This window comes from Rhododendron vialii, chromosome 3a (assembly GCF_030253575.1).
Source record: "Rhododendron vialii isolate Sample 1 chromosome 3a, ASM3025357v1".
NCBI lineage: Eukaryota > Viridiplantae > Streptophyta > Magnoliopsida > Ericales > Ericaceae > Rhododendron > Rhododendron vialii.
The window spans coordinates 417,395-442,172 of record NC_080559.1 but is presented as its reverse complement, the minus strand read 5'-3'; the positions used below and the strand labels follow the sequence as shown (position 1 = coordinate 442,172).

General features: G+C 37.1%; 1 protein-coding gene across 9 annotated transcripts; it reads left to right on the top strand.

The window, feature by feature from the left end:
• Window positions 1-1,684: 1,684 nt before the first annotated feature.
• On the top strand, window positions 1,685-16,298 carry LOC131318837 (uncharacterized). 9 transcript variants are annotated; one of them, XM_058348838.1, is made up of 16 exons: window positions 1,685-1,826; window positions 2,558-2,627; window positions 2,847-2,949; window positions 5,164-5,265; window positions 5,397-5,487; window positions 5,625-5,889; window positions 6,006-6,265; window positions 9,132-9,285; window positions 9,915-10,024; window positions 10,137-10,224; window positions 11,948-12,283; window positions 12,353-12,427; window positions 12,683-13,305; window positions 13,789-13,897; window positions 14,427-14,606; window positions 15,689-16,298. In XM_058348838.1, the coding sequence occupies exons 6-16, from the start codon at window positions 5,722-5,724 to the stop codon at window positions 15,863-15,865; spliced, it is 2,280 nt and encodes a 759-aa protein (XP_058204821.1). In that variant the 5' UTR covers window positions 1,685-1,826; window positions 2,558-2,627; window positions 2,847-2,949; window positions 5,164-5,265; window positions 5,397-5,487; window positions 5,625-5,721; the 3' UTR covers window positions 15,866-16,298. The 9 variants fall into 9 exon arrangements, with proteins under 9 accessions (XP_058204821.1, XP_058204823.1, XP_058204816.1 ...); XM_058348840.1 differs by lacking the exon at window positions 2,847-2,949 and having other exon boundaries at window positions 5,697-5,889; XM_058348833.1 differs by lacking the exon at window positions 2,847-2,949.
• The last annotated feature ends 8,480 nt before the right edge of the window (window positions 16,299-24,778 follow it).

The window sequence follows — 24,778 nt, the reverse complement described above, 5'->3', positions numbered from 1 at the left end:
TCTGTAATACAAGTATCTAATACAGTTGGGCTAGCTCCCACATCAGGAGTTTGGATTTGTATGTGTGTTTAAATGGTTCACTCTACCTCTCCCTAATCAGCAATTGTCTAGGTGAGTTTGATAGGTGAAATTACCTTCTTGCCCTCCCTCAAAAAAGTATCTAAGATATATATGGTGGCCATTTTACCATTTTCATGGAACACGTGCATAGGTTAGTACATGTAGAAATTTTGCATATATTCACAATAATTTTGTAGTACTTGCTTCTGTATATATGATCCCCACACGCACGTGGGTCGTGGCTAGAAAGTACTTAAATTATCTTTGGTAACTCTTTCATCAAGTGGTCCCAAATCAAGTACTTATATATAGCTGTCTGTTTCCTTGTTTTTTTTTAACCTTGTTTAATTTGCACGGCTTCCTCCACGTACGCATAAAATTCTTGTTCCCAATAAGTAGAGGATAGGCCCCATGATAGCTCCAAGGATTGTCAATATAAAACAAGTACACAAATATAACTAGTTAGATTAACCTAGCTACTAACATAATTGTGCGTATTTCCTCTCCTAACTAATTGACATGCCTGAATGCTATGTATGCATACTGGCCAGATCATGTCTTGAGGGAAAAGAAAAGGAAAACGAAACAGTGTTTTTCTAGTCTAGTCCAGTTACGACTAAAGAGAATGTACAAATGTGACTAAGGCCCCGTTTCATAACGCAAAAAAAAAAAATTCTTATTTTTTAAGAAGGCAATTTCAAGCTCAAAAATTATGGGTTTATTAAAATCTAAAAATATGCAATATGAATCTTATTTGAAAGATTTCATCGAGATCTTTTATACGATGCAAAAAAAAATTGAAAAATTATTTTTCATTTATATTATTTTTGAGTTTGAAAATATGAAATAAGCTGCTTATTTTTTAAGAAGGTTTCTGGAACGGGGCCTAACTACTTATCAAGATTAGTTAGCTGAAAGGAATTTTTTTTTAAAAAAAATTTGTAATGTATTTCCTGTCAATTCCTCAATCAAGTAGGTCAGGTGTAATGCAATAATACGGTTGGAGCATCGATCGGATCCCATAGAGCCAAAGAAAAAATTCGATAAAAGCTACCAGGCTCAACAGTCCAGCTGATAAATGATGTGAATTCTATACTTATTTTCACCTTCTCATGTTTCTTCGTGACACAAAAATCCCACCATACCGAAGGTCAAATGGAGGTAAACATGGATTTTCTTTTCATTGAGCAACATCAATACTATAGGATTGGAGGTCCAAAATGAGAAGCCGGCCCTTGTATTTTTTACTCAAGTTGTTGCATTTCAATCGTATCTCATCAATTTTATTGGCCTGATGTTTTTTTCAGCAGTATATATGGGGTGTCTGGACCGGCTTATATATGCTTGGTTCGATTACTGCGTTTTAGTCAAAAGCATACCATCTATGCCGAGATCTCATTGCCTAGCCCAAATAACTTTGTCTTTGCCTATTGAGTTGATCAGTACTTCGTTTCAAAAAGAGATGTCCTAATGGGCTCAAGGGTTAAATAAAACATTTGGGCTTATGATCGGCCGAGCAGCAGTTAACTCTTTGATCCAATAACAAATCCAAGGCCCACAATGGCCCATTCAAGTTGATTGACCCAACAACAGATAAAATAGAAGGCCGAGGCCCATCAAATCTGGCCCAGGACATTTGTTTGTATATACACGACGGTATGTAAAAATATCAATTGAAGACCGTTAGGTGGGTTAGGTTTTCACGAAATCGCAACTCATGAAAGTTACAGAGTCAGATTACAAGTAACGCATGGCGAATTCTTCGGGTATTTTCTTATAATTATTTTCTTTTCTCATACTTTCTGTGTCGAAATTATCCCTCGAGAGTGGGAATTGAGACGGTGAGTCTCAGGTTAGGGTTTTGTCTAGTCGTGATTATCGATTTATAATCCTGTTTTAATTTGGGTTTGATTCCAGTTCCATTTTGTGCGGAATTTCATCTTCCTTTTAGTATAGAATTGATCATCTCGTTGTAATTAAAGCTAGAATGGAATTACTACGGGTGTAATAATGCACAAGTGGAACATAATTTCGATTCTATGGTGAAATGGATAATTATGGTTATATAACAATCGCGGCCCGTGTTATATGTTTAGTTTTTGAGAGAACTTTTTGCGTTTAACACTGGTATATTTTGGAATGAATTAATGTGGTACATTTCTTTTCATACCATTGAATCGTGTGCTTGTCAAATGTGCACTTTATTGAGCTGGCTACAGCAGTAGATCAGTGTAAATATGTAACAGTTTTGTGGCTATTGATTAATAAGTATTAGGCTAAAGTATATTGTAAGCTTTTAGAGTTTCAATTTAGCGCCTTCTTACATTAGTCATGCCATTCTGCACAAAGTACTCAAAAAGTTTGTTACTCGTGCCGCTTGTGCAAGCATGAAACCTGCCTAGACAATGTCATTTTGATTGGCCTTTACGTTGATTTAGTGGAACACTAGGTGGTAATGATTAGTTCCTATTTTCTTATTTGGCCTCTCTGTTCCCAGATGTGTGAATATGAACCAAAAAAGCACTACTCCCTTGCTCAGACGCATTTTAGTGAATTGTGCTGCCCAGGTTTGTTTTCTTGCACAATTTGGTGATTAGTTGTCTTATTTTTTGTATCTTTACCCACACACTGGTTGATGGAAACAGGGAGAACATAACCGGCAGAGGATTTCTTTTTCTTTCTCTTTTTGTTATTCCCACAATATTGATGCGTGAATGTAGTTGGGATATGAAATGAATGGTAAACTTTTTCTTATTTTGGTGCACTTGGATATGCACCCAACATAGGCGGATGAGTTATTGTGCGAGTGGAGCAAATGCATATGGGAGTGTTGAAACAAAGTAATAACTTTTCCTTGGCTATCTGTAAACTTCTATGCTTGACTGAAAGGTATATCAAGTTGTGCAATCATTTGCATGCTCTTGCGTGTTTTACACATGCGGCTTTGTCATTGAGTGTTTAGTAGCTTTAAATGATAGAAAGTGCAGTGTTGCTTCCGTGATATTACACATTCTCATGCCTGAATGCACACAATCGCACACACATGTTAGCACTCCCTTCTGCACTTCGTTTTGTTTGAACAAGTCTACGACAATCTTGGAGATTTCATTTGAACATTGTCAAACCTTGCATCTACAACATTGTCAGTCTCTCATGCTAACGTGTTTTTAGTTTAATCGTAATGATTCTTTCATGTTTGATTTTCACGTTCATGTTAGAAAATGAATTAACTCTGCGTATTTGTAGTCAGGTCATTGGCCGACGAGCAGGCCCAGTGTCTTTTTTCAAATGGGACCGGGCCAATGCTGCAAGCTTCTATAATCCATTGGAATCTTTGTAACATTAATCCTTGCTGACTTTAAGCATATAACGTTTGTTTAGGAGTCATAAGCTATCGATGACAGACACATTTTACATAAAATGGCAAGATTTGGTTGCGGAATCATTATGTGGTTTGACCACTTGATTTGTCTAGTGGCAATGATCTCTTCCCTTGTTTTTTCCCTCTAATATTACAAATCGCAATTCTATATAACATTGTGTTCTTCCAAAGCGCATGAAGAGACTGAGGCATAATAAGAAGCTTTGTGCCTTAAAAGATACTATCCCATGTAGGCCTTCTCCTATTATATGCTATTCTCTGGAAGGTGCCGACTGTGTACCTGGTTATGTTCTCTATAATATTCCAATACAATTTTTCTCGATATGTTTGGATGACATATATGTTTCGTGCAACTGCTTAATAGCTCACAGTTAACAGGTAGTCTTTGCCCTTTCTCCTACGTACTTAACGGCGTCTCTTATGGTTAGGAAATGTGCTTGCTAAGTAAACTCAGTGCTCTATGTCTCTATCTTTGTGTGCTGAATGTTAAGCTGGGTTATACTGCTAGTATTTGGAGTGTCACGGAATGTTTAAACTTTAAAATACGCGGATATTGCGGGGTTCGTTGATCTGGATGCTATTAGATTTCTTAGAGGGTTCCAATCTAAAACCAAGCCTCTAGATTTTATTAACCAAGTTTGGGTTGGCTTAGACGAGCGATGTGGGACAAGTCTAACACTCCCCCTCACGTGCAGCCCGGATGCACATGGAGGTGACAGATTAGGAGCTGAGTGATTGACTCGGGCAACGGAGATGACAGAGACTTTCCCACGAGAGGTGAGGCCACCCAAGACCGAGCTCTAATATCATGTTAGATTTCTTAGAAGGTTCCAATCTAAAACCAATTGGCAATAGGTGGGGTAGCCTCTAGATTTTATTAACCAAGCTTGAGTGGCTTAGATTAGCGATGTGGGACAAGTCTAATAGATGCCTCTGGTTCAGCTGTGGTCCACACCTAAGATCCTCACCTGACTTGCACAAGGAAGCACGACTAAAAGACCACGCCAGTTGGCTACCGGGATGGCCCTCCGACGAGCAAGTCAGAAAGTGCAGAGCAAGGGAAGTAAAGTACTAGGGCTTGTGGGTGGAAGGAAAGGATGCAACCCTAAGAGGTACTGTCTCTTCCACCCACAAACCTTAGAACTTCCTTCCCTTGCTCTGCACTTTCTGACTTACTCGTCGGAGGGCCATCCCGGTAGCGACCGGCATGGTCTTTTAGTCGTGCTTCCTTGTGCAGGTCAAGCGAGGATCCTAGGTGTGGAGTCTACTCTGGACCACAGCTGAACCAGAGGCTAGAGAGGTGACCTGATTCAGATCAACCAACCCCACAAATATACCCACCCAAAGACTGACATTTGTTGTACTCGTATTTTTTTTCTTTTCTAATAAAATTTTACCTTACCCAAAAAAAAAAGAATTGACAATTTTTTTCTGGAAGAAACAAAGATCCTGAGACAGAACGTACTGTATAAACACTTGTGCCTCCCTCCCTCTCTCTCTCTCTCTCTCGATAAAAGCGGAAAAATGTCTTTGAGTTGAGGGTGTCCGTTTGGAAGACATCAATCATTTGTTTAGTGAATTTCTGACAGTACTCAATAGACTATTCATTGGACCTGTAATTGAATGTAAAATTCGATCAAAAGTAGATGCAGAATGAAGTAAATTGCTGATAAAGAAGTGGTTTGTGCCCCAGTGTTGTAATGACAGTTGTGTCTGTGCAGGCAAAAGACTATGGGAGTTGTGTAGCAGCGAAGGTTCCACAAGTTGAACGTGATATGTGTTTGAAAGAATTCCTCGCTTTAAGGAATTGCATGCAGAACACGGTATTAGACAGTAGTGGATCAGGAAAATAGGATAGTGTGCGAAGGATAATTAATCTTGCTATTCTTGCTACTATATTGTATGCATACATACACAAATTATGATACCTTTCTTTTTTCTTTTGCTTTTATAGCTCAGAAGAAAAGTTTAAGGCTATGGTCTTTATTGGGAAAGGTTAATTCTGAATACTGCAAGCATCACCAGTGGATCTAGTTGCAGAAAAGGTTTGCATAGCAGTTGAAAAAGAACCAACCAATGTTTGTTAAGAAGGAAGTCCTTTTAACTCTAACGTATTTACTGCTGTTTGACTGATGTATTTTTTCTTTTTCCTTGTTGGCTCGAATTCTTCCCTTTTTAGCAGGGTTCTTGCTCATAAGCTTTGCTTGGGATTCATCTTCTGTCCTTCTTTCACTCTGCCAATTCTTGTTTCAAGTATCAAAGGCAAGGAGCCAAGAAACATGTCTCGGAAAGCATCAAGTTCTCACTCCAATTCTGGTTTTAGTGGATCTGGTGCTCTGTCTCATGTTTATATTGAATATCCACCTTTAAGATGTAATATTCGGGGAGCAAGAGGTTTATTTTATGATGATGGAAATAAGTTATTAGTCTCACCTACATCCGATCAGGTGAATGGCCTTTCAATGGCCAATGTTAACTTAGAAATGTATTTTGCTCTTAATTCTCAATATGTGAGTTTGTCATGTTCATGTTTGAAATGAATCATGTTGTTTTGTTTTTCCAGGTCTTTTCATGGAAAACTTCCCCATTCTCTCCTCTTGTTGCTCCCACCTCGGATTCAGTATGCGAAGGGCCAGTTCTATCAGTTCGATTTTCTTTAGATGCAAAAGTTTTAGCTATCCAACGATCAAACCATGATATTCAATTTTGGAATAGGGAAACTGGGAACACTTTTAGTCAGAAGTACAGGTCTGATTCCGAGAGCATCCTCGGTTTTTTTTGGACTGATTGCCCTACTTGTGATATTGTATTTGTAAAGACCAGGTATGTCGATTCAGAAATTTCTTGTATATTTCAATGAATTACTAGTATGTTATTATATTGTGCTTAGTCTGAACTAACTACCATATAGAGCCTATAACAGTGGCATAGTAGAGCTGTCCACTAGCTACTCAGATAGCATTATAGAAATCCTAGGAACAAAGGCACTAGGAACTAGTGCGCTTGGAAAGAGATTCCAGCACTCCCCTTAGATAACCCAGGAGCCCCCATCTCATAAGTAACCACCGATGAAACGAAGTCGAATACATTGGCGCTCTTGGATACACTATTTATATCAGCCAAAGAAGTGGCTTTACTAATCTGTCCCTATGTGTCTCACATGGGACATGCGTGTCCCCAGCATTTCATAGATGTGTATTGTGTCCCCGGTTAAATTTTATTTAAATAAACGGACACACCACTTGGCAGGTACTATATGTGTCCCCGGCGTGTCCGAATCGGATACGGCAATCACTTAGTGTGTGAGTGTTGGTGCTTCATTGGTTGATATGGTTTTCAATGTGTAAGTCCTGCAGCCGCTCAATTTTTTAACCATGTATTTCAATGTCAGATACCTGGTCATTTTATTTGTGCTCCTTGTTGTTGGCAATCAGTGTGGTGTGACTTACTGAAGGACTCTCTTCCAAACTACTGATTGTCGCCCATAGTTCTGATTCTGCTGTCGAAGTACAAAGAGACATTGCTCCCGTGATAATTTTAACATTCTATTACCCCTGGATGTTAGTGTTAGATTTGTCCCACATCGTTCATCTAAGCCACCCAAACTTGGTTAATATATTCTAGAGGTTACTCCACCTATTGCCAATTGGTTTTAGGTTGGAACCCTCCAAGAAATCTAACATGATATCAGAGCTAGGTCTTGGGTGGCCTCACCTCTCGTGGGAAAGTCTCTGTCATCTCTGTCCCCGAGTCAGTCAGTCAGCTCTTGGTCTGTCACCTCCACGTGCATCCGGGCTGCACGTGAGGGGGAGTGTTAGACTTGTCCCACATCGTTCATCTAAGCCACCCAAACTTGGTTAATATATTCTAGAGGTTACTCCACCTATTGCCAATTGGTTTTAGGTTGGAACCCTCCAAGAAATCTAACAGTTAGATGGACATTTCTAAGTTGTTTAGATAGGAGAGTGGCTGTCAACTTGTTACTTGTACATTGCCAAAAAACATTTCCCACCTCCCCTATTTCTCTCACAACCTAAACTATGACACCGTGATTGAGTTTATAATAATTTTGGAGTTCCTGTGAAACTGACTTAAATGGAATGGTATTCAACTTTGGTCTACCCAAACAAGATACATTGTAACTTAGATTGTGCAATGGAATAGTGCAAGCATGTAGCTCTTGCAAAAGATTGGTGTTTCTATGTGAAAATCATTTTCCTTTGTCTCTCTCAAGCCTTGATCCACATTTAAGAAATATGTTTTTGTATAACTCGTAAAGCAACAAAGCAAGAGAAAACCTGTGGTCCCTAACCATATGAAACCGACTCTAAATGCAATTATTCACCTTTGGTCTTCCCAACAAGATGCAATGAAACTTAGATACTGGGATAGAAAGTGCAAGCATGTACCTCTTGCCGGATTGGTGTTGCTGTGTAACTGGTAAAGCAGCAAAGCAGGAGAAAATATGTGGCTTTAAGCAAGAATGTTGTTCGAAACACTCGATTATAGGAATTCTAATGCAACAAAGCCAAAGAAAGTATGTACGAGGTAAAAAGACCTCAAGTTCATTTATCTTATTCAAATTTACATGCTATTTATACAAAAGATAATGTGTAATTGATAAATTTAGATGCCTATATTAGAATTTAGGCAAAAGAAAGTATTTCTTTGAGTATATTCTATGAATATAATAGAGAGAAAACTTCAGTTTGATTCCCTGTGGTTTACTTGTGGTATGGATTGTTCGCTGACCTTCTTTTATCAGCACGTATATCCCTATGGTTTGTAGACTTAGGTGCACAGTTAAGTTTTCCATCCCATTTGACAGAATTTGGACATCATATGCTGATTTTGAGACGTTGGAAATACTTTTTGAATGGAAATATACATTTTACCCTTCTCCTTCTCTTCCTCCTCAACCTAACTGAAACCGCAACCCTAACTTACGAGAACACCTTCCAATGCTGTCCAGGCTCTGAAGCCAGCAAACAAAACCCAACTCTCTAACAATCTTTTCGAATAAATCAATATATGCTCTTGTTTGCTCCAACCCTACGAATTTGGTTCAATACCACTGTAAATGGGCCATTTACTCTCATACAAAAATCAATAACATATGTTGACCTCAATTCGAGTTTAATTGAACTGTTTGGGGTCTTTAGACTATAATTTCAGTTTTTTTGGATAGATTGGCATAAAGTATCGGTTTCAACTTGTGCATTCTATCCAAATGGTTTGTTTCCATAGCTCAATTACTATTGATCCCCAATAAATTCACGGCAAAGTTCGGGAGATCTTTGTCCAATTGAAGAATAAAAGGGCACTCAAATCCCCATGTGTGGACTTAGAGAATAAAAGGGCACCAAATTCCTCTCCTGTGTAGTGGTGCACATAAGTCCACACACAGGGATTTGAGTGCTGCTATATGAAGATCAGAGGAGTGATCCACACATAGACTAAGCCATAGGACTTACTTTGGCACAGTATGAAACCTTAGGACTAACTTCACAATGTTGCTTGGATTTTTTGTGTAGCCCTTCGAATTTCGAAGTAAAAGTTGTTGTCCCCTTTATTTTTGTCTCAAAGTCTTCTTGTTTGATCTGTTCCATGATTTCTTTAATGAACATTGCGAGAATGCACACCTTTTTTTCGCTCCTGTTACATTTGTGTCATGGAACTTTTACAACAGTGGTCTTGATTTGTTCACTCTCGACTCCGAGTTAAAATCACTGCTTTTGGTTGAGACAAAGAGATTTAACGTGAGCTGGTATGTCTATACGCATGAAAGTCGCTTACTTCTTCTTGCTTCGGGAATGCAATGCAAGAGTTTCATTGGATATCAGGTATAGCCTTGCTTTTTCCAGAAGTGTTAACGTGCTTAAGCCTGTTCCGATTTAAGCTTTGTTTGGTCTTATCGGTATAATAAATTTGGGGTTCAGGTGCACAAAAACTTTTTGTCTCCTCTTGGTTGCCTTTAATGTTAATGGATGATATCCTTCCAATTTCAGAGCTTACCCCACTTATACTTGAGAATATAACTTTAAGCTTAGGAATTTTTCTTTTCATTTTGACAATTAAAGAGTTGAGCTCAGCGATTGTCAGTCAGTATATTCCAGTCAAATCTTGTTGGGAAGTCTTCGATATTTTTTTAGATTCATTTGCCTTGAAGAAAATGCCAACCGACTTAATGTGTCGATATCTTTTTAAAATTTATTTAGTCTGACTACTGACATGCAAATGCATACGGGCTGTTCTAAGGTTTGAGCATCTTGGATGGTGTTAACAGTGTTCGAAACTTCAGTGGCTGGAGCAAAAAATTGCCAATTACTAATTTCCTGAAAAAGATTTCAGTTTTTATTAGTAACAAATTTGTCCAGGGAGGTGTGAATCCTTTGGTTATTATGTTCATCTGATTTCACAGCCTAAAGCTTGTTTCTCTGTTAGTTTGACACAGTTTCTGTCTTCTGTTTAGCTTTCAGCCGCAGGGATTATTCGCTTGCCAAGGTTTGAGATGGCAATGGCTAAATCTGAGGCTAACAGTAAGCCAGTCCTAGCTGCTGAAGATGTTCACATTGTCACCATGTAAGGTTTAGGTTCTTACCCCCATTTTCCCATTTTAAGTCCCGAGTTTCTTGTTAGTATCGAGTCAAAGTTTAACCATCATATGATTTTAACTTCTTCTGTCCATTCACAGTTATGGTAGAATATATTGCTTGCAAGTTGATAGAGTTGCAATGCTACTCCACTCACATAGGTTTTACCGAGATGCTGTTGTGCAACAGGTAAACTCTTGTTTGTGGTTCCTCTAACTTGTGTTTCATTAAGTTCCGTTCCTGTGAAGTTGATCTAGTTCTAGTGGTGAGAGGAACTTTTGGAACGAACGTGTGCTAGGTGTATTTATATGAAATGGATGTGCATTACCATTTCAACAAGCACGTGATTCAGGAATATTTACTGGAAAATAATGTGTCTGTAAACGGCTCCACTTGACTCTGCCAGAAGAACAGAAAGAATGGGCAAAAACAAAGAACGAGAAGTAGAACCACCCAGCACTTGGCAAACATGTCTCCAACTAGAAACTTAGGATTCCCTTAACAAGTTTGAAGTTAAGAACTTGGGGTTGATTCTCAAAATCGAAACAATGTGGAAGTAATATCTAACCCACCTCCTTTAGGCTTTTTAATTTTAGGGATTTTTGAGAAGCTTAAAACTTTCTGATTTGTTCATGAAATAGAGCCTTTAAACTAGATAGTAGGACTTTTACGTTCACACTTTATTTTTGTTATATGTGTATATCAGTATATTAGCACATAAATATATCTATAAGACTATAACCTAAGCAGCATGAGCAGTTCTGCAAAAGAGGCATTTCGGACACGAACAGTTCTGGGAGACTCGTAAACTGTATCCGAGAGTCCTTTTGGAAATGGGATTTGCGAGATTAGAAAGGAAAGAGCTCAAATGGAACTGGATTGATTCTTATTAGACAAAAGGAAGAATTATAGGGGAGGATTCCAGAATTACTGGAATCAAATTACACGAAAAAGGCTATACAAAATGCACGCCTAACATCTCCTCCCCTCTGGCTTGCATTGCCAATCGCCTAATTAACTACCTCATAACAGAATTAACAAACTGAGATTCTTTAGCCTTTATTACAGCAAACCCCTTCTAGTTTATTATGTAATGCTCTTCAGCCCCTCAGAACTATTGTATTACAATTCCCATCGCTTAGGGTCAGCCCCATTGCAAGCCTTGTCCTTAGATATAGAGACATTGTTTCTGAAGCTCTGCTTACTTTATTTGGGACCATTGGCTAGATATGCTAGTCTTCTTGTCATTTTGTTGGTAACTGAAAAAATGTTGCTTTTAGATTATGACATGCTACAATTTTTGTATTCTGCTGTACCCAAAATATCTAAATCCTTATTCCCAACTACATGTGGCCACTTAAACCATCCCTGGCCAGCTCTATGTATAAGTTCTATAATGCTCTCTTTGAACGCGGACTGTAAAGTTAAACTCCGGTGGCTATGCAAAAGTTATTGTAGCACTGTTAGTAGAATAGTTACGTGGGATTGCAAGGGAGGGGTGCAATTAGGGGTTTGATCTTATTGTTTGATCAAAAGAAAAGTATAGACATTCTATGTCTTGACAATTGTCATTTGTTGTCTAATTTGTTTTGGATACTCATTCCCTGCACTCTGATTGCCAATACAAAATACTCAAATTTTTTTCTTGTGTTTCGATCCCTAAGGTAGTGGTATTTTTGTTTCTCAGTTGTTGTTCAAGTGGGAGCTTGAGGTTAGGAAACCATTACGGAAATTTTGTTTGTTCATGGTACAAACAGTTTACTGATGCATACATGTCTTTATGTGTCCGTGTTGATGGACCCGAAGTGTTTTGGAATATTTTGGTATCCTTCCCAAATTGGGGCTATTTAGTTTCACTTTTAAGGAGTCATTCCTAAATAGGTTAACAGAGGTCTTTATTTTTCATTTTCAGGGTTCATTGCCAATTTATTCAAGCAAGATTGCTGTGAGTGTAGTTGATAATGTTTTGCTTGTCCACGAAGTGGATGCGAAAGTTGTCATACTGTACGACATATTTTCTGATTCCCGAGCACCTATATCTGCTCCACTTCCACTCTTGTTGAGAAGTTATCCACGGGCCATTACTGCATCCTCTCAATCAAATACTAGGGATGCTGAGACTTCAGAGGCAAAAGATTCAAGTGATATTGAAGCAGTCATCTATGGTGATGGCTGGACTTTTCTTGTTCCTGATCTTATCTGTGATGCTGCTAATGGGCTTTTGTGGAAGATCCATCTGGATTTAGAGGCAAGTACTTTTTGGCATCCCTTTCGTGTTTAATATTTAATTCTTAATGTGAATTTCTTTCCTTTGCAGGCTATTTCTACCAGTAGCTCAGAAGTGACATCAGTTCTAGAATTCTTGCAGCGACGTAAGTTGGAGGCTTATAAGGTAGGGATTTTCCTTTGAAGTACTCATATGCCTTCATCACAATCCCTTCTTTACCTTGTAGAACACTGGTATGCCAAAATGATAATAGTGTTCCATGGTTTTCTAATGTAGTTTTGCAAGAATGGAATAAAACCAATAGAATGCAGCAATTGTGAAAGCAGCCAGTCATGCATTGTATTGATTTTGATTTTGTTGCCAAGTGCCTAAATGTCGTTACATACAAAATTTATGCTATTTGACTTTTTGCTTTCTCAGGCTAAACAATTATGCTTAGCAATAGCTCGCACTAATATTCTAGAACGAAGACCAGTGTCCATGGTTGCTAGGGCAATAGATATATTAGTGACCTCTTACTCCTATTCACTCAAAACGGGAAGTCATTTCAAGGGTATGAAAGCAGAGAAGAATTCAACTTCTGGTGTTCCGCAAGTGGATAGCCCCAGTCCTGTTACAGTTGATTCCGCCAGTAGAGTAGATTCTCATGGAAAATCTGTACATGAATCCGCTAGTGGAGTGCATAATGAGTCTATCAGTAGATCTTCAACTTTCTCGGGGTCAGATTCTGAGGATAATGAAATCATTAAACCTCAGAAAACCACTCCAGTTGATCGGCATTCTGTGGGTGGTAAAGGGGAGAGTGAAATGCAGATGGGTCCTGAAAGCCATAGTAAGAGATTCCATCAATCACCTTTACAATCTCAACTTCTTGGACCAGGTAACAACCAGTTGAATGCAAATGTTACCAACCATCAGGAGTCTCAGGTTACTTCTGCAGCGATTTCTCCAGACGAAATGTACAGTTATGTATTCGCTCCTGTAGAGGAGGAGATTGGAGACTCTTCTTACTTAGTTGCAATCATTGTTGAGTTCCTCCGCAGGTATGCTCCCCTAGTCCTCTTTGTTAGTGCTTTTGTTATATTGACTCTTCGATGTATAAAGTACCCGTTTGGGACACTTGACACTTGGGTAATGGTGGGGGATTTGTCTGCCATTTGTAATTGCACATTCACGTAGGTCAAGCTTACTGCAGACCTATGCGCAGTATTCTCATAACATGCTTGGTACAGCCTATGACACTTTGGAAACACAACTTTTGTTGAAGTAACTGAAATACTTGAAGAAATATGAATATGTTGCAGTGTCCTCGTGTACTTGACATGAGAATTAGATGCAACTTTTACTTGTACTTATCTGAGTCCACGTAACATTGGTTAGTGCAATAAAGATAAAGAGCATGTTTGGAATCTGCCGCTAAAGCTGTTGTAACCTATTTTGTTATCACTTGTCACTTCAAGACTAGATAATTAGCTTTTGTTGTTCGGGTCTCTCAAACTTTTTCTTCCTTCATTCTGTTTTTGCAGTGCTAACTCGGAAAAGATCAAGGTGAATCCAAATATTTATGTGTTGACCATACAACTGCTTGCCCGCAATGAGAGATATACAGAATTGGGGCTGTTCGTGATAAACAAGGTTTTCCCATACCTGATATTCATGAATTTGTATGCTTGTTGTTACAAGGTCCATCTGGATAGCCATGGATTCCAAATGAAGGGATTTTAAATCATCATGCTGTGAGAATAACTCCAATTTACTTTTGATAGCATACACAGGGATTTCAATATTGAGTTTTAGAGCTCTATCGTGATGGATTTCAAATAACTGGTTAGTGGGATTGATTTGGTACCTTTACCAAACCAAACCAAACATACCCTTAAGTCCCTATCTATTGGGGTCAGCAAGAAATTTATTTTATACCTTTCATGTTAGAAATTGGAGTTACATAATGATCCTAGTAAAATATAACTCTTCTTGTACTTTTAATCCATATTTCACTCTAGTTACACATGTCACATACAACTAGTCCTGTTTGTTAAACTTGAACATAGAGTTCCTTAAGTTTGTTATCTACATTATCCAACCAGAGCCAAAAGTATTGACAGGCTTATATATTTCTGCTTGCATTAAACTTAGTTTTAAAGGTTCGTCTGCTCCATAACAGATTCTTGAACCCTCGAAAGAAGTTGCTTTGCAACTACTGGAGTCAGGTCGTCAGAATATCCAAACAAGAAAGTTGGGTCTGGATATGTTAAGGCAGCTCTCCCTACATCATGACTATGTTTGTTTGCTAGTTCAGGATGGGTACTATCTTGAAGCTTTACGCTATGCACGGAAGAACAAGGTAAGCCATCCTACACCTCACCTATGGCAAAAGTATGAATCACGTTTTGAAAAAATGAATTTGGGTTTACCGTCTTCATTCTTCCGTGTTGATGCTTAGTTACAAACCTATTGTGGCCCGTTCGGCAGATGGAGAAGGGAAAGGGATAAGGGCCTTGGGGAATGAGCTAATACAGACTCACTCTTATTCAGTGTTTGGTACCCCTTTGCACCCAGACTGCTTATCCAGCATATAAGCTAAGACCTCTATAGGGGTCTTAGCGAAACCCAACCCACCACCATCATTAGCTTATCTGGGTGGGAAAAATTAGTGGACTGCCCCTCAAACCTCTCCAAACCGTTTTAGCATTCTCAATACAAGGTTTATATAAGGGCCATTAAGTAAACTCTCATATTATTTCTTTATCTATCCACTCTTATCCATCCATTTCAACTACCTAACATTCTTAGTTAATCCCTCGTTCTTAACTAATTCCTTCTTTACCATATCTACCTCTTATCCCCCTTCTTCTTTATTCCCCAAAACCTTATTCGCCTGCCAAACAAGCCCTTAAATTGGATAGAACGTTGTTCCTTGTTGAATTAAATTGGAGTCTGCTTTGTAATATGTGTTAACAATAGCAGATAACTGTCTTGGACATGGAAAAACATACTCCCTCCATCCCTAATATTAGTCGTTGATGTCCCGAAAAGTAGTCCTCTTTCAAGCGAAAAAGTGTTTAAATTTCCAAAGACTAACCTCGTAAATGATTGAAAGTACTCTTAAAAGTGAGAAGTAAGGGGAAACATAGAAAATCAAAGCCAATTTTCTAACGAGACCTGCATTTAATGCACGTCCCCTAAAACAGTTTGAACTCCCAAAAAGGGGCCCCAAAAATGATGAGACGGAGGGAGTGTGATACTAGACTGACGCAAATCGTGTATATTTTTTTAATCAAATGAAGAGGACTCGCAATTCCAGTTTGTGATATTATTGGAGCTATTATGTTCATCAAACAGTCAAGTATGCATATTTTGGTGAGGTGCTGTAGACTTATAGTTCCTTTTGAAGGATGTTTAACTTGAATAGGGGGCGATTTTCAGGTTAATTCAGTCCGGCCGTCATTGTTTCTTGAAGCAGCTTATGCTTCTAATGACTCGCAACATCTAGCTGCAGTTTTGAGATTCTTTTCAGATTTTATTCCCGAGTTTAAAAGCACGTCAGATCACAACTCATACAGCCGTGTTCTTGCTGAGATGAATTCCTCCGTTGCTGGTTGAGACGTTCCTTCTGTTGTGCCTGCGTCGGCTGCTGTTCGTAATGTGTCGAATTTCAAGTCTTTTTTCCTGAAATGTGTGGCGCCATTAAGGTTTTTAGACACTATGGTAGGAAATATAGAACGAGTATTGCTTTTTTGCTCCGGAATAATGTGGAATACTTCTCATAGTTGTACTTTGGAGTTGGATGGAAATTCTGGCTTGTTATTAGGCATAAAAGAGAAGAATTATGGAGGGTGTTCCAAGTGAACGTTCACACGTTGTCTGTGTTTTCTCCCTTGTTTTTGGCTTCTTAACCATCTGATTTCTTTATGTTTCATGCTTCTGGTTGTAAATATTTCATCAAGTTCCTGTCAGAAAGTACTCTTTGGTATGTAATGTTGTATTATTCGAATTTACCAAGAACTATGAATTTAACTTGTCATTATGCATCAAATGCCATGAGACACCTTGTAAACACCGTTCATCCTAGAGAATAGAGGAATATACCCAGGAACATCAGTATTTCGACATGTCCCCATTTCCTTGAGACGGAAATTAGATGAATCAACACTTGGACACTCACCGGCTCCTTCACTTGACACATGTAGCTGAGATAAATGTAACGTATCCTGTTTGGCTGTTTTTTTAGGCCGTAATTGATGAGTAATGTTATACTGGGAAGGTTGTTATCTTGTTATTTCGTTTATTCTCATGGGAAGGTTGTCCATTGGAGTTGGATTCAGAGATACATACAAGGAAGATTGGAGCTGGGCTTGAGTACCCTTCCCCTAGAGTAATTATTCTTTGAAATGCATATTGGATCTAGAATCCATGATTAACTACCTGAGACTATTTGTTTTAGTCAACCAATGCTAGGAACACGACTTTGGACACAACTGCGTCCAGAGCCATTAGATACATTGAACAGTTTGGAACATATACATTGAACAATTCGAAACATAGTTGTGCTGGAAAGTTGTATTCCTATACTTTTTGTTTACATTTTATTTGAGTTTTGATGTAGTTCTTAGAGGCCAGGGAGGAGCAAGGGCTGAAGCACTTAAGGGCTAAGGTGGGCTATAGCCTAGGTCACTCTAAGAAAAACCAAAAACTCAATTCATTTTTTTTAGCCCAATCCATCCCACCAACCTATTTTCTCTCCCTCTCTCCTACGTTATTTCTTTCTACTTTCTCTCTCTTACTCTTTCTTGTTGATTGTTCAGAGCCGAAAACTCAGTTAAATTGACTCAAGGAATTTCATGAAATCTCATGGTGTTCAATCTTTTGATTCGGATGCTACATGAAAAGCCCTAAAAAGCGACTTCAAGCTACCCGTTGGTCAAGATGTCAACCAAAATGGGTTCATTAAGCTACCATCTTCCAAATCGGGCGAAGGACTGACATCTAGGGTTTATGCTAAACCAAAAAATTGGACTTTCATTCTTCAATCTTAGAGTCCATTACTCTTAATGAAGCTGGAACATTATCCTGGTCTCCAACGAGATAAACATGCTACTATTAAAATCCTTGAATCTCTCATTGATGAGGAAAACTAGAATTTCTAAAATCTCTCATCTAGGTTTTTTTTTTTTTTAACGTTTGAGCAGAAATACTATTCAAGTACGTCGAATTGCGAGGTTTCAGATCCATAAGTATTCCTTATTATGCAGAGCACTGGTTGGTGTGTTTAGATTTACTCTTATATTATTAAATGCAGAGCACTGCCCGATGTGCTTAGATTTTTATTGATTTAGTTGATTCAGTCATGCAAAACGCTGGCAGGTGCGCTTAATTAAATTTTAAATTTTTGGTTCTTACAATCTTATTTTTTTAGGTTTAAATTATAATGTAATAACAACAAAAAATCTGAAGCATTTTTTGAGATTTGTTGATGTTCAAGAATTTTTACGGGAGCAACTTTTTCATATTGTGCATTTAAAGACACCATTATATTAACTCCTAAGAAATAGATATCCAATGTTCACACTCGTTACAATCTGAATATTTACAATATGTGAGGTCAATGATATGATGATAATAGCCATACGTGCGGTGCATGGATTGGATTACAGACCTTATTTATTAGAGATTGCTCGTATGCATATTATATACACTATTTCGCCCATAGTTGTTAAATACCTACAATGCATGATACGTATCCTACGATTTGTATCGTCTCATTCCGAGAATTATACATTTCCTACCCTGTATCCTTTTCGTATAGAAATTACACTATATGACTGAGTATCCTATGATTTATACGCGTATTCTAATTCGGTACGTATCATTTGATATTTTTTTGTTGGGAAAAAGTCAGACCTTATTTCAAGAAGCGGAACCCCGAATGTATTAATCTAAGTCGTTTGATCTAATCATGGAATCTTTCAAACCATTTGATAGACATTCAACCTCAATATTTGGCTTGTATAAAAGAAAGAATCATACCTTGATTGTATTTTGCTTGACTTCTCTTTCCCTAACAAAGGGTACAGAAAACCTTAATGTAATAGGTCCCAATTGAGAGACTTAAAATTTTGCATCTTAAGTTTTTTAAAATATAAACATAATTTGTTGGTGGTATTAGGTGTATCTACTTTTTAATTGTCTATTAATTATGATTAACATTGTTGAACCATAAACTAAATTTAGTATTTGACACAAGAAAGTTAAGTCCAAACAAGTTCAATCGACAAAATCCAAAGATAGAAGATATTATTGAAGAAGATATAAATAGTATTTAGTTTTTAGAAACTCTAAAATATCTAGCTTTAGAAACTTTAGAATATCCATGTGAAATATCCTGAATTTTTTGTGAGAATTAGTCACATGCCTCAAAGTTTATCTTGTATGAAAATATCTTTGTACTAGAGTCTTCCATGGAGTAGTATAAATAGGGATGAGTTTTAGCTATTTTGTATCAACCCAAAAAAAAAAGATTGAGTTCAAGTGTCTAATTCTCCACTCATGTCTTTATTATTCTTTCTTTTCTAAAAATCTTGTTCAACTGAATAATAGAAATTATACTCTTCCAACAAACGTATCTTAAGATATGCCATACGTATCTCAATATGATCTATATAATTGAAAACACTGGTTTTGGGTTAGCGCGAGGTAGAAGTTTTGGGTTAGCGCGAGGTAGAATCAATTCCTAGTTCCGCCCTTGGGGAGGAGGTAGAAAGAGTTTAGCTAGCTAAAGTTCAGGGATTTTTCTAAGGCAGTTGGTAAAAAGGATAACCCCTTTTAGAATCATTGACACTCTTCCTCTCTCCCCCTTTTTCTCTCTCCAGAAGAAGTGCTACCTGCATGCATAATTGCGTCCAACAGTGGCTCACTTCTGTACTAATCACTAAAGTAATCTCTTAACAAATTCTAATGATGTTACAGCCCACCAGCATTGTTTAACTTCATTTTTTTTTATACGGTAGAGATATCTTTGAATATACTAGTCAACCTGTCTCTCTATAAATACTATGTTTAGTGAGTAATTAATACTATAAACTAAACAACTTGCCGGTGGTTTCAATATTTTTTGCTTCTTGTTGGCCCATTCATAAATTGTGTGATATTTTGTCGATAAACAAAATCTACACAGCTCATATATCAATGATTTAGTTTTGTTCTAAACTTACAACGATTGATTTGTTGGTTTTTTTTTGGTGGCCTATTGCAAGTGAGAGACAAGTTATGAGAAGACGGCTAAGTAGACTATCTTGTTCTCACTTTTTTTTTGGATTTCTTATGTGGAGACCCATACTTCTGTGCTTTGCTTCCAATGGTAAGACCTCGATGGAAGGAGTAATAAGTAGCCTTTCGTTATTTCATGCCAATTCACATGATTCGAACAAGTCATGCTGTGTAATCATAATCTTCTTATTATTGTAATCAGTGTACCATGGTATTGTTTAGTATGGTTTTAAAGTGAAAGGTTTGGTCTAATTTTCTTTGAGTAAATTCATATTGTCTATTTTTTTTAGGATGAATGTCTTGGATCACAAGTGCGTTGAAGTTTCACATTGGTGCCAAATTATCATCATTTGTGAGCAATCATCAGAAGCAAGATGTTTGCTTGCCACCTAGTGGAGTAACACTTCTGGCATATTGGGTCCGTTTGGAGGAGTACAATATCGGTCTGAGTTGATGAATATAGTTGGTGAGAATTCTCCAAATTACAAGAAAACAAAAGTTGAATGATATCTTTGGGCAATTATTTCAATTAACAGAAATACTATAATTTCAATAGTACTTTATTTGGGTAATTATACTTCATTCCCTTGGGTTGCCCAATATTGGTAAACCATGAACATACCATAAACTAATTAAGAGTCATACAATAGTCTAGGGTACTCGACCCCATTTCAGTCATCGCAAAGATGCGAAATAATACAATCTGGAGAAAAATCGAAAATATGAAAGTCTAAGCCATCATTGAAATTCATATTAGCTAATAAGTCCGCACACTTGTTTCCATCACGGTAAACGTGATCAATCCTTTCCACTCCCAGCTGCCTCATCAAGCACCTGCAATCATGGATGATATTACTCAGGCTGTGCCGCGGTTGAGTCAGTCCCATAATGAGTTGGATGGTTGCCCAAAAATACTTAGAAATATAGTTGGTGAGAATTCTCCAAATTACAAGAAAACAAGAGTTCAATATATCTTTGGGTAATTACTTCAATGGGAAGAAACATAATTTCAGTAGTATATAATTTGGGTAATCATTTACTCCTACTTTATTCCCTTGAGTTGCCTAAAAAAATACTTATGTATCTCTTATGGTTCACACTCAATTATATACAACTCTGCGTTTTGGACTTATAAAATGCCAAGTCTAGTGGGCACGAAGTCGCTTCAGTGATTTAAAGATGAGAAAAGTAGAACACAAAATACACTTACCTACATATATAGCAAGACTTCGAGAGATCCTTGAGTCTGCATTTTTGTAGTATAATAATAATATTTTAGGATGAATATAAAATCCATCCAGGTACTCTTATTATTATTCGGAAAAACAACTTTATACCCTTCAGATACTTTTTGACATCATTTTTTAATGAGAACGTACAGTTTGTTCTAATCCATAGTACTGTATTATAGTATCTATATCCATTTTAAATATAAACATCATCATTCATCGCTACTTAATTTCCTTATTTTTATTGCATTCTTTCTGCACCCATAATTAATTTCCTTATTTTTATTGCATTCTTTCTGCAACAATAACTGGAGTAATAAGTTTAAAAATGTAAAAATTTCTCTACCGCCCAACCTCATCAAAATTAACCATAAAGTTTCTTTCCAAGTGGGAGGAAGAGAGAGGGGAGAGGTGCCGAGGGATGTAAATACTCGACTGTATATGAAACAAGAGTTTGTAATTAGATTTTTATTCTATTTTATTTTATGGGGGTAGAGAGAATTTTTTATTTTTTTATTTTTACACTCGACAGATGTCTTGCCTACTCCTAAGGGGATGGTAAAAGGGTACCGTTAAGTGGCATACAAATGCACTACACTAAACACTCGCGCTTCTTGCAAAAATCAAACTCTCACCTTTCATGTGGAAGAAGTGAGGAAGTGTCGTTGGACTATTAATCCGTTGGCAAAAAAATTTGTGTTCAAATAGAATCACCCCGGTTGATTTTAAAGATTGTGGAGGGCAAATATGTAAGAAGTACATTTGAAAAGAAAAGGGGAAGAAGGCATCACTGTCCAAGACAAGAGGAATCCTTTTTAGTTGCAACGAGTGGTTGCGAGACAGCCTTTTTTTCTTCCATTGCGTTGGAACAGATAAATGGGAGTAGTATGGGCCCAAAGATACAAATCATTTCAAAGCCTTGTGCGGAACACACTCAAAGTATTTGCACCACCAATTGTGGGGTGGACATTCTTCTTTTTTCCGACGGTCGAGGGTGTTTAGATTAATTCACACGCACTTCAACTAATCACCTTTTCATTTCGGTCAATTGTAGGTTATCCACGCCGAAATTTGGAAATTCACAAAAAATTACTATCTCGCGACCTGACTCCAAAAAACCCACCAAACAACCGAACTTATAACCCTTGACTGTGGCATGGACTTTCTATTTTCCTGGAAGGTCAGCTGCTTTTTTGACATAAGCACAATCACCCCTCTCTCTACATATATGTCAATGGGCATAGGAGCTGGCTATTGGACGTATGTATATGACCTGCTGCATAGCTTGGAATATAATAATTGGTTGGGGTTTATAAAACCCATGACCTATATGTTGATTTGTGGTGAGGGCTAGGTTCTTTTGGCTCACTTTTGTTTGAGTTTATTACAAACTTGGAGAGGTGTAGAAGATACTGAGACATTTCTAGTTTGTTGATTGTTTCCTAAGCCAACTCATTTTTTTAATTGTCTAAATAAATCATTGGGAGAAGCACACGTTACACTTCCCACGAAAAAGTAAAATTATTTTAGGTCAAATGAGCTTATGAAAACTTATTTTATAACCGAGGTCAGAGTTGTCTCGTTCACATTATCACAAGCATGTTTCATGTGGGAATTGAACTAGTAGTTTGTAAGATGTAAGTCTGCGTGTGTAGGGTTGATAACAAACCAGTCTACTCGAGCTTGACTCCATTTGCACTCATTGAAAAGCTCGTTCAAAATTGATTGCTTACATTTACAAACCAAGATTAATTGAACATTCTTTTTGGATACTCATTATGTTTTTTAACAGGATCAAAAAAAAAAATTTTTTTTTAATCAAGCTCGAACAAGTTACTATAATCGGCTCGTTCAACTTTTGAGTTATAAAATGCAATCTCCTTAAGATCGGCTCGTGTTAGACTCGATCAAAATTAAAACATAGTTTTGATTGTTTTATAAAACAAGTTAAACTTGAACATGTGTTTGAAACTTTGAAAAGGAGAGGGATTGGAAATTCAATGGTGATGCTTCTCAATTTTGTCTGAAGAAGAGTTGGGAGTTGGGACATGCTCTTGGCATTTTATCGACACACTTTTGGCATTAATTACTCACCTCATTGGGTTTGGAAAATATTCCTCGAGTTGCTGCATTTTTAGTGCTATTTTTCACATTGATTGACCCGCAAAATACTGCACAATTGTCCCATAACTTCTTTATCTTTGCACTGTGTCGTTACAGACTAATAATGATTAAGTACTTGACCCGATTGTCGATAAATCCCAACTTCAACCCTGCTTGCAACCTAGCCTAAGTGGATGAGTGCTTGTATCAAGTTCGTTTAAGTCATAGGTTCAGCTCCCCTAACACCAACATTGAGATACTTAGTGCTGTTCAGGTAAGGGATTCCGAATTTTTCTTATGGTCCTGACTTCGTGCGGAAGTCCACTTTTTCGATCAAATTTCGATGATCCGAACCGTTCAACAAAACGTGTTTTTATAGATACACCCGAAAATCAGCAAAAATTATGACTAGAAAGGGATTGATCTGAGCAGTTTTTCAAAAAAAAACATAAAAATGCATAGATCAAGTCCTTCCCAGTCATATTTTTTGCCGATTTCTCGTGGGTACCCTTAAAAATACGTTTTAAACACATTGAACGGTTCGAATCATCAAAATTTGATCGAAAATAATGAGGTGCGGATTGTAATAAAATTCGGGATCCCTAACTTGAACACTAATGTTGAGATACTAATTCCTATACAGGATGATGTCATTGTATTTGTTGGAAAAAGTAATAACAAATACAAGAGTTCAAGTTAAAGACTATATATGGCAGTACTCATATTTGGATTATCCCTTGATTTGCACTTAAAGCATGATTGCATGTGTTAAGTTGCTTATAGTACTACTAATTGTCTTATTCCCAAAAAATTATATTGCAAGTGAAGTTAACCAAATGATGAGATGGTTAGAGTTACATAGTTAAAAATCGTATAGCATAATTATGTTGTTATGGTATCATTGAGGCTGAGTTTGGGTGATGAATAAATAGAGTCTGAATGATAGAGTTAACACAGTTACGTTGTCAAATACTTAATGAAGTATAGGACTTGAACAACATGTTCTATAATTAGTAATATAAAATCAATTTTTAGAAGATAATGTACCTTCTATTATCAAAGTAGGATTGACTTTTCACTTAAAATAGTCCTACTCCTTTTTTTTTTTTTTTTTATGGACATTTGGTTGTGTGTGAGATGTGAAAGAAAGATAACATAAATAATAATAATAATAATAATTAAATGTGTGGAAGATTTGAAGGAACTTAAAAGTGCAGTTGAGTACCAAAGTAATATTCAGACGTACCAAAAAAGAGGAAAAAAGTACCAAAGTGGAATTTCATTTCTGTAAAGGCTACGTCCTCGTTTTATGTATATTATAGGACTCATTTGCAAGTTTTCGATCAAACTTTTAGACACAGTTTATGTCCAATTCTAGGCTCTTATACATATTTTTAATTAAAATGTCAGTCCTATTTTCTCATGTGGATCTAAACATATTCAAAATGGCAGTTTTTTTTTTTCCCACGAATTCATAGTTTTTGTTTTTGTTTGCTACTATCAGTGTATTACTACAATCATTTTCCCACCACAATGTGTTTTTCGGGTCATTACTCATCGCCCAACTTTTATTTATTTAGATTTGATCCAAGTACTTGAAGATCATATTTACCGAAAAATATATCATTCCACCGATAAGATATTTCCTTCGTTGTTCCTCTATGTTGTTTACGTGATGAGAAGATTGAGAATCGCGAGAAGAATAATTTGACCCCTTAATCTTTTTAGACGAGGACAATAATTTTTCACCAATTAGTGATACTCGAAAACAATCAAACTCCGATCCACAAAAATCAAGCCGCGCGTACTTAAATATATAATAAAATACGCACGCCCATGTATACATATAAAAATACATACATGAATTATACTTATATAGGAAAGGTTGGATCGATAAATTATACACAATATATGAGAT

Coding starts and splice junctions, on each gene's coding strand:
- LOC131318837 (XM_058348840.1), top strand. CDS start 5,722: ATGTCTCGGAAAGCATCAAGTTCTCACTCCAATTCTGGTTTTAGTGGA. Junction 6,266..9,131: donor ATTGTATTTGTAAAGACCAG/GTATGTCGATTC, acceptor CTTTTACAACAG/TGGTCTTGATTTGTTCACTC. Junction 14,607..15,688: donor GCTATGCACGGAAGAACAAG/GTAAGCCATCCT, acceptor GGCGATTTTCAG/GTTAATTCAGTCCGGCCGTC.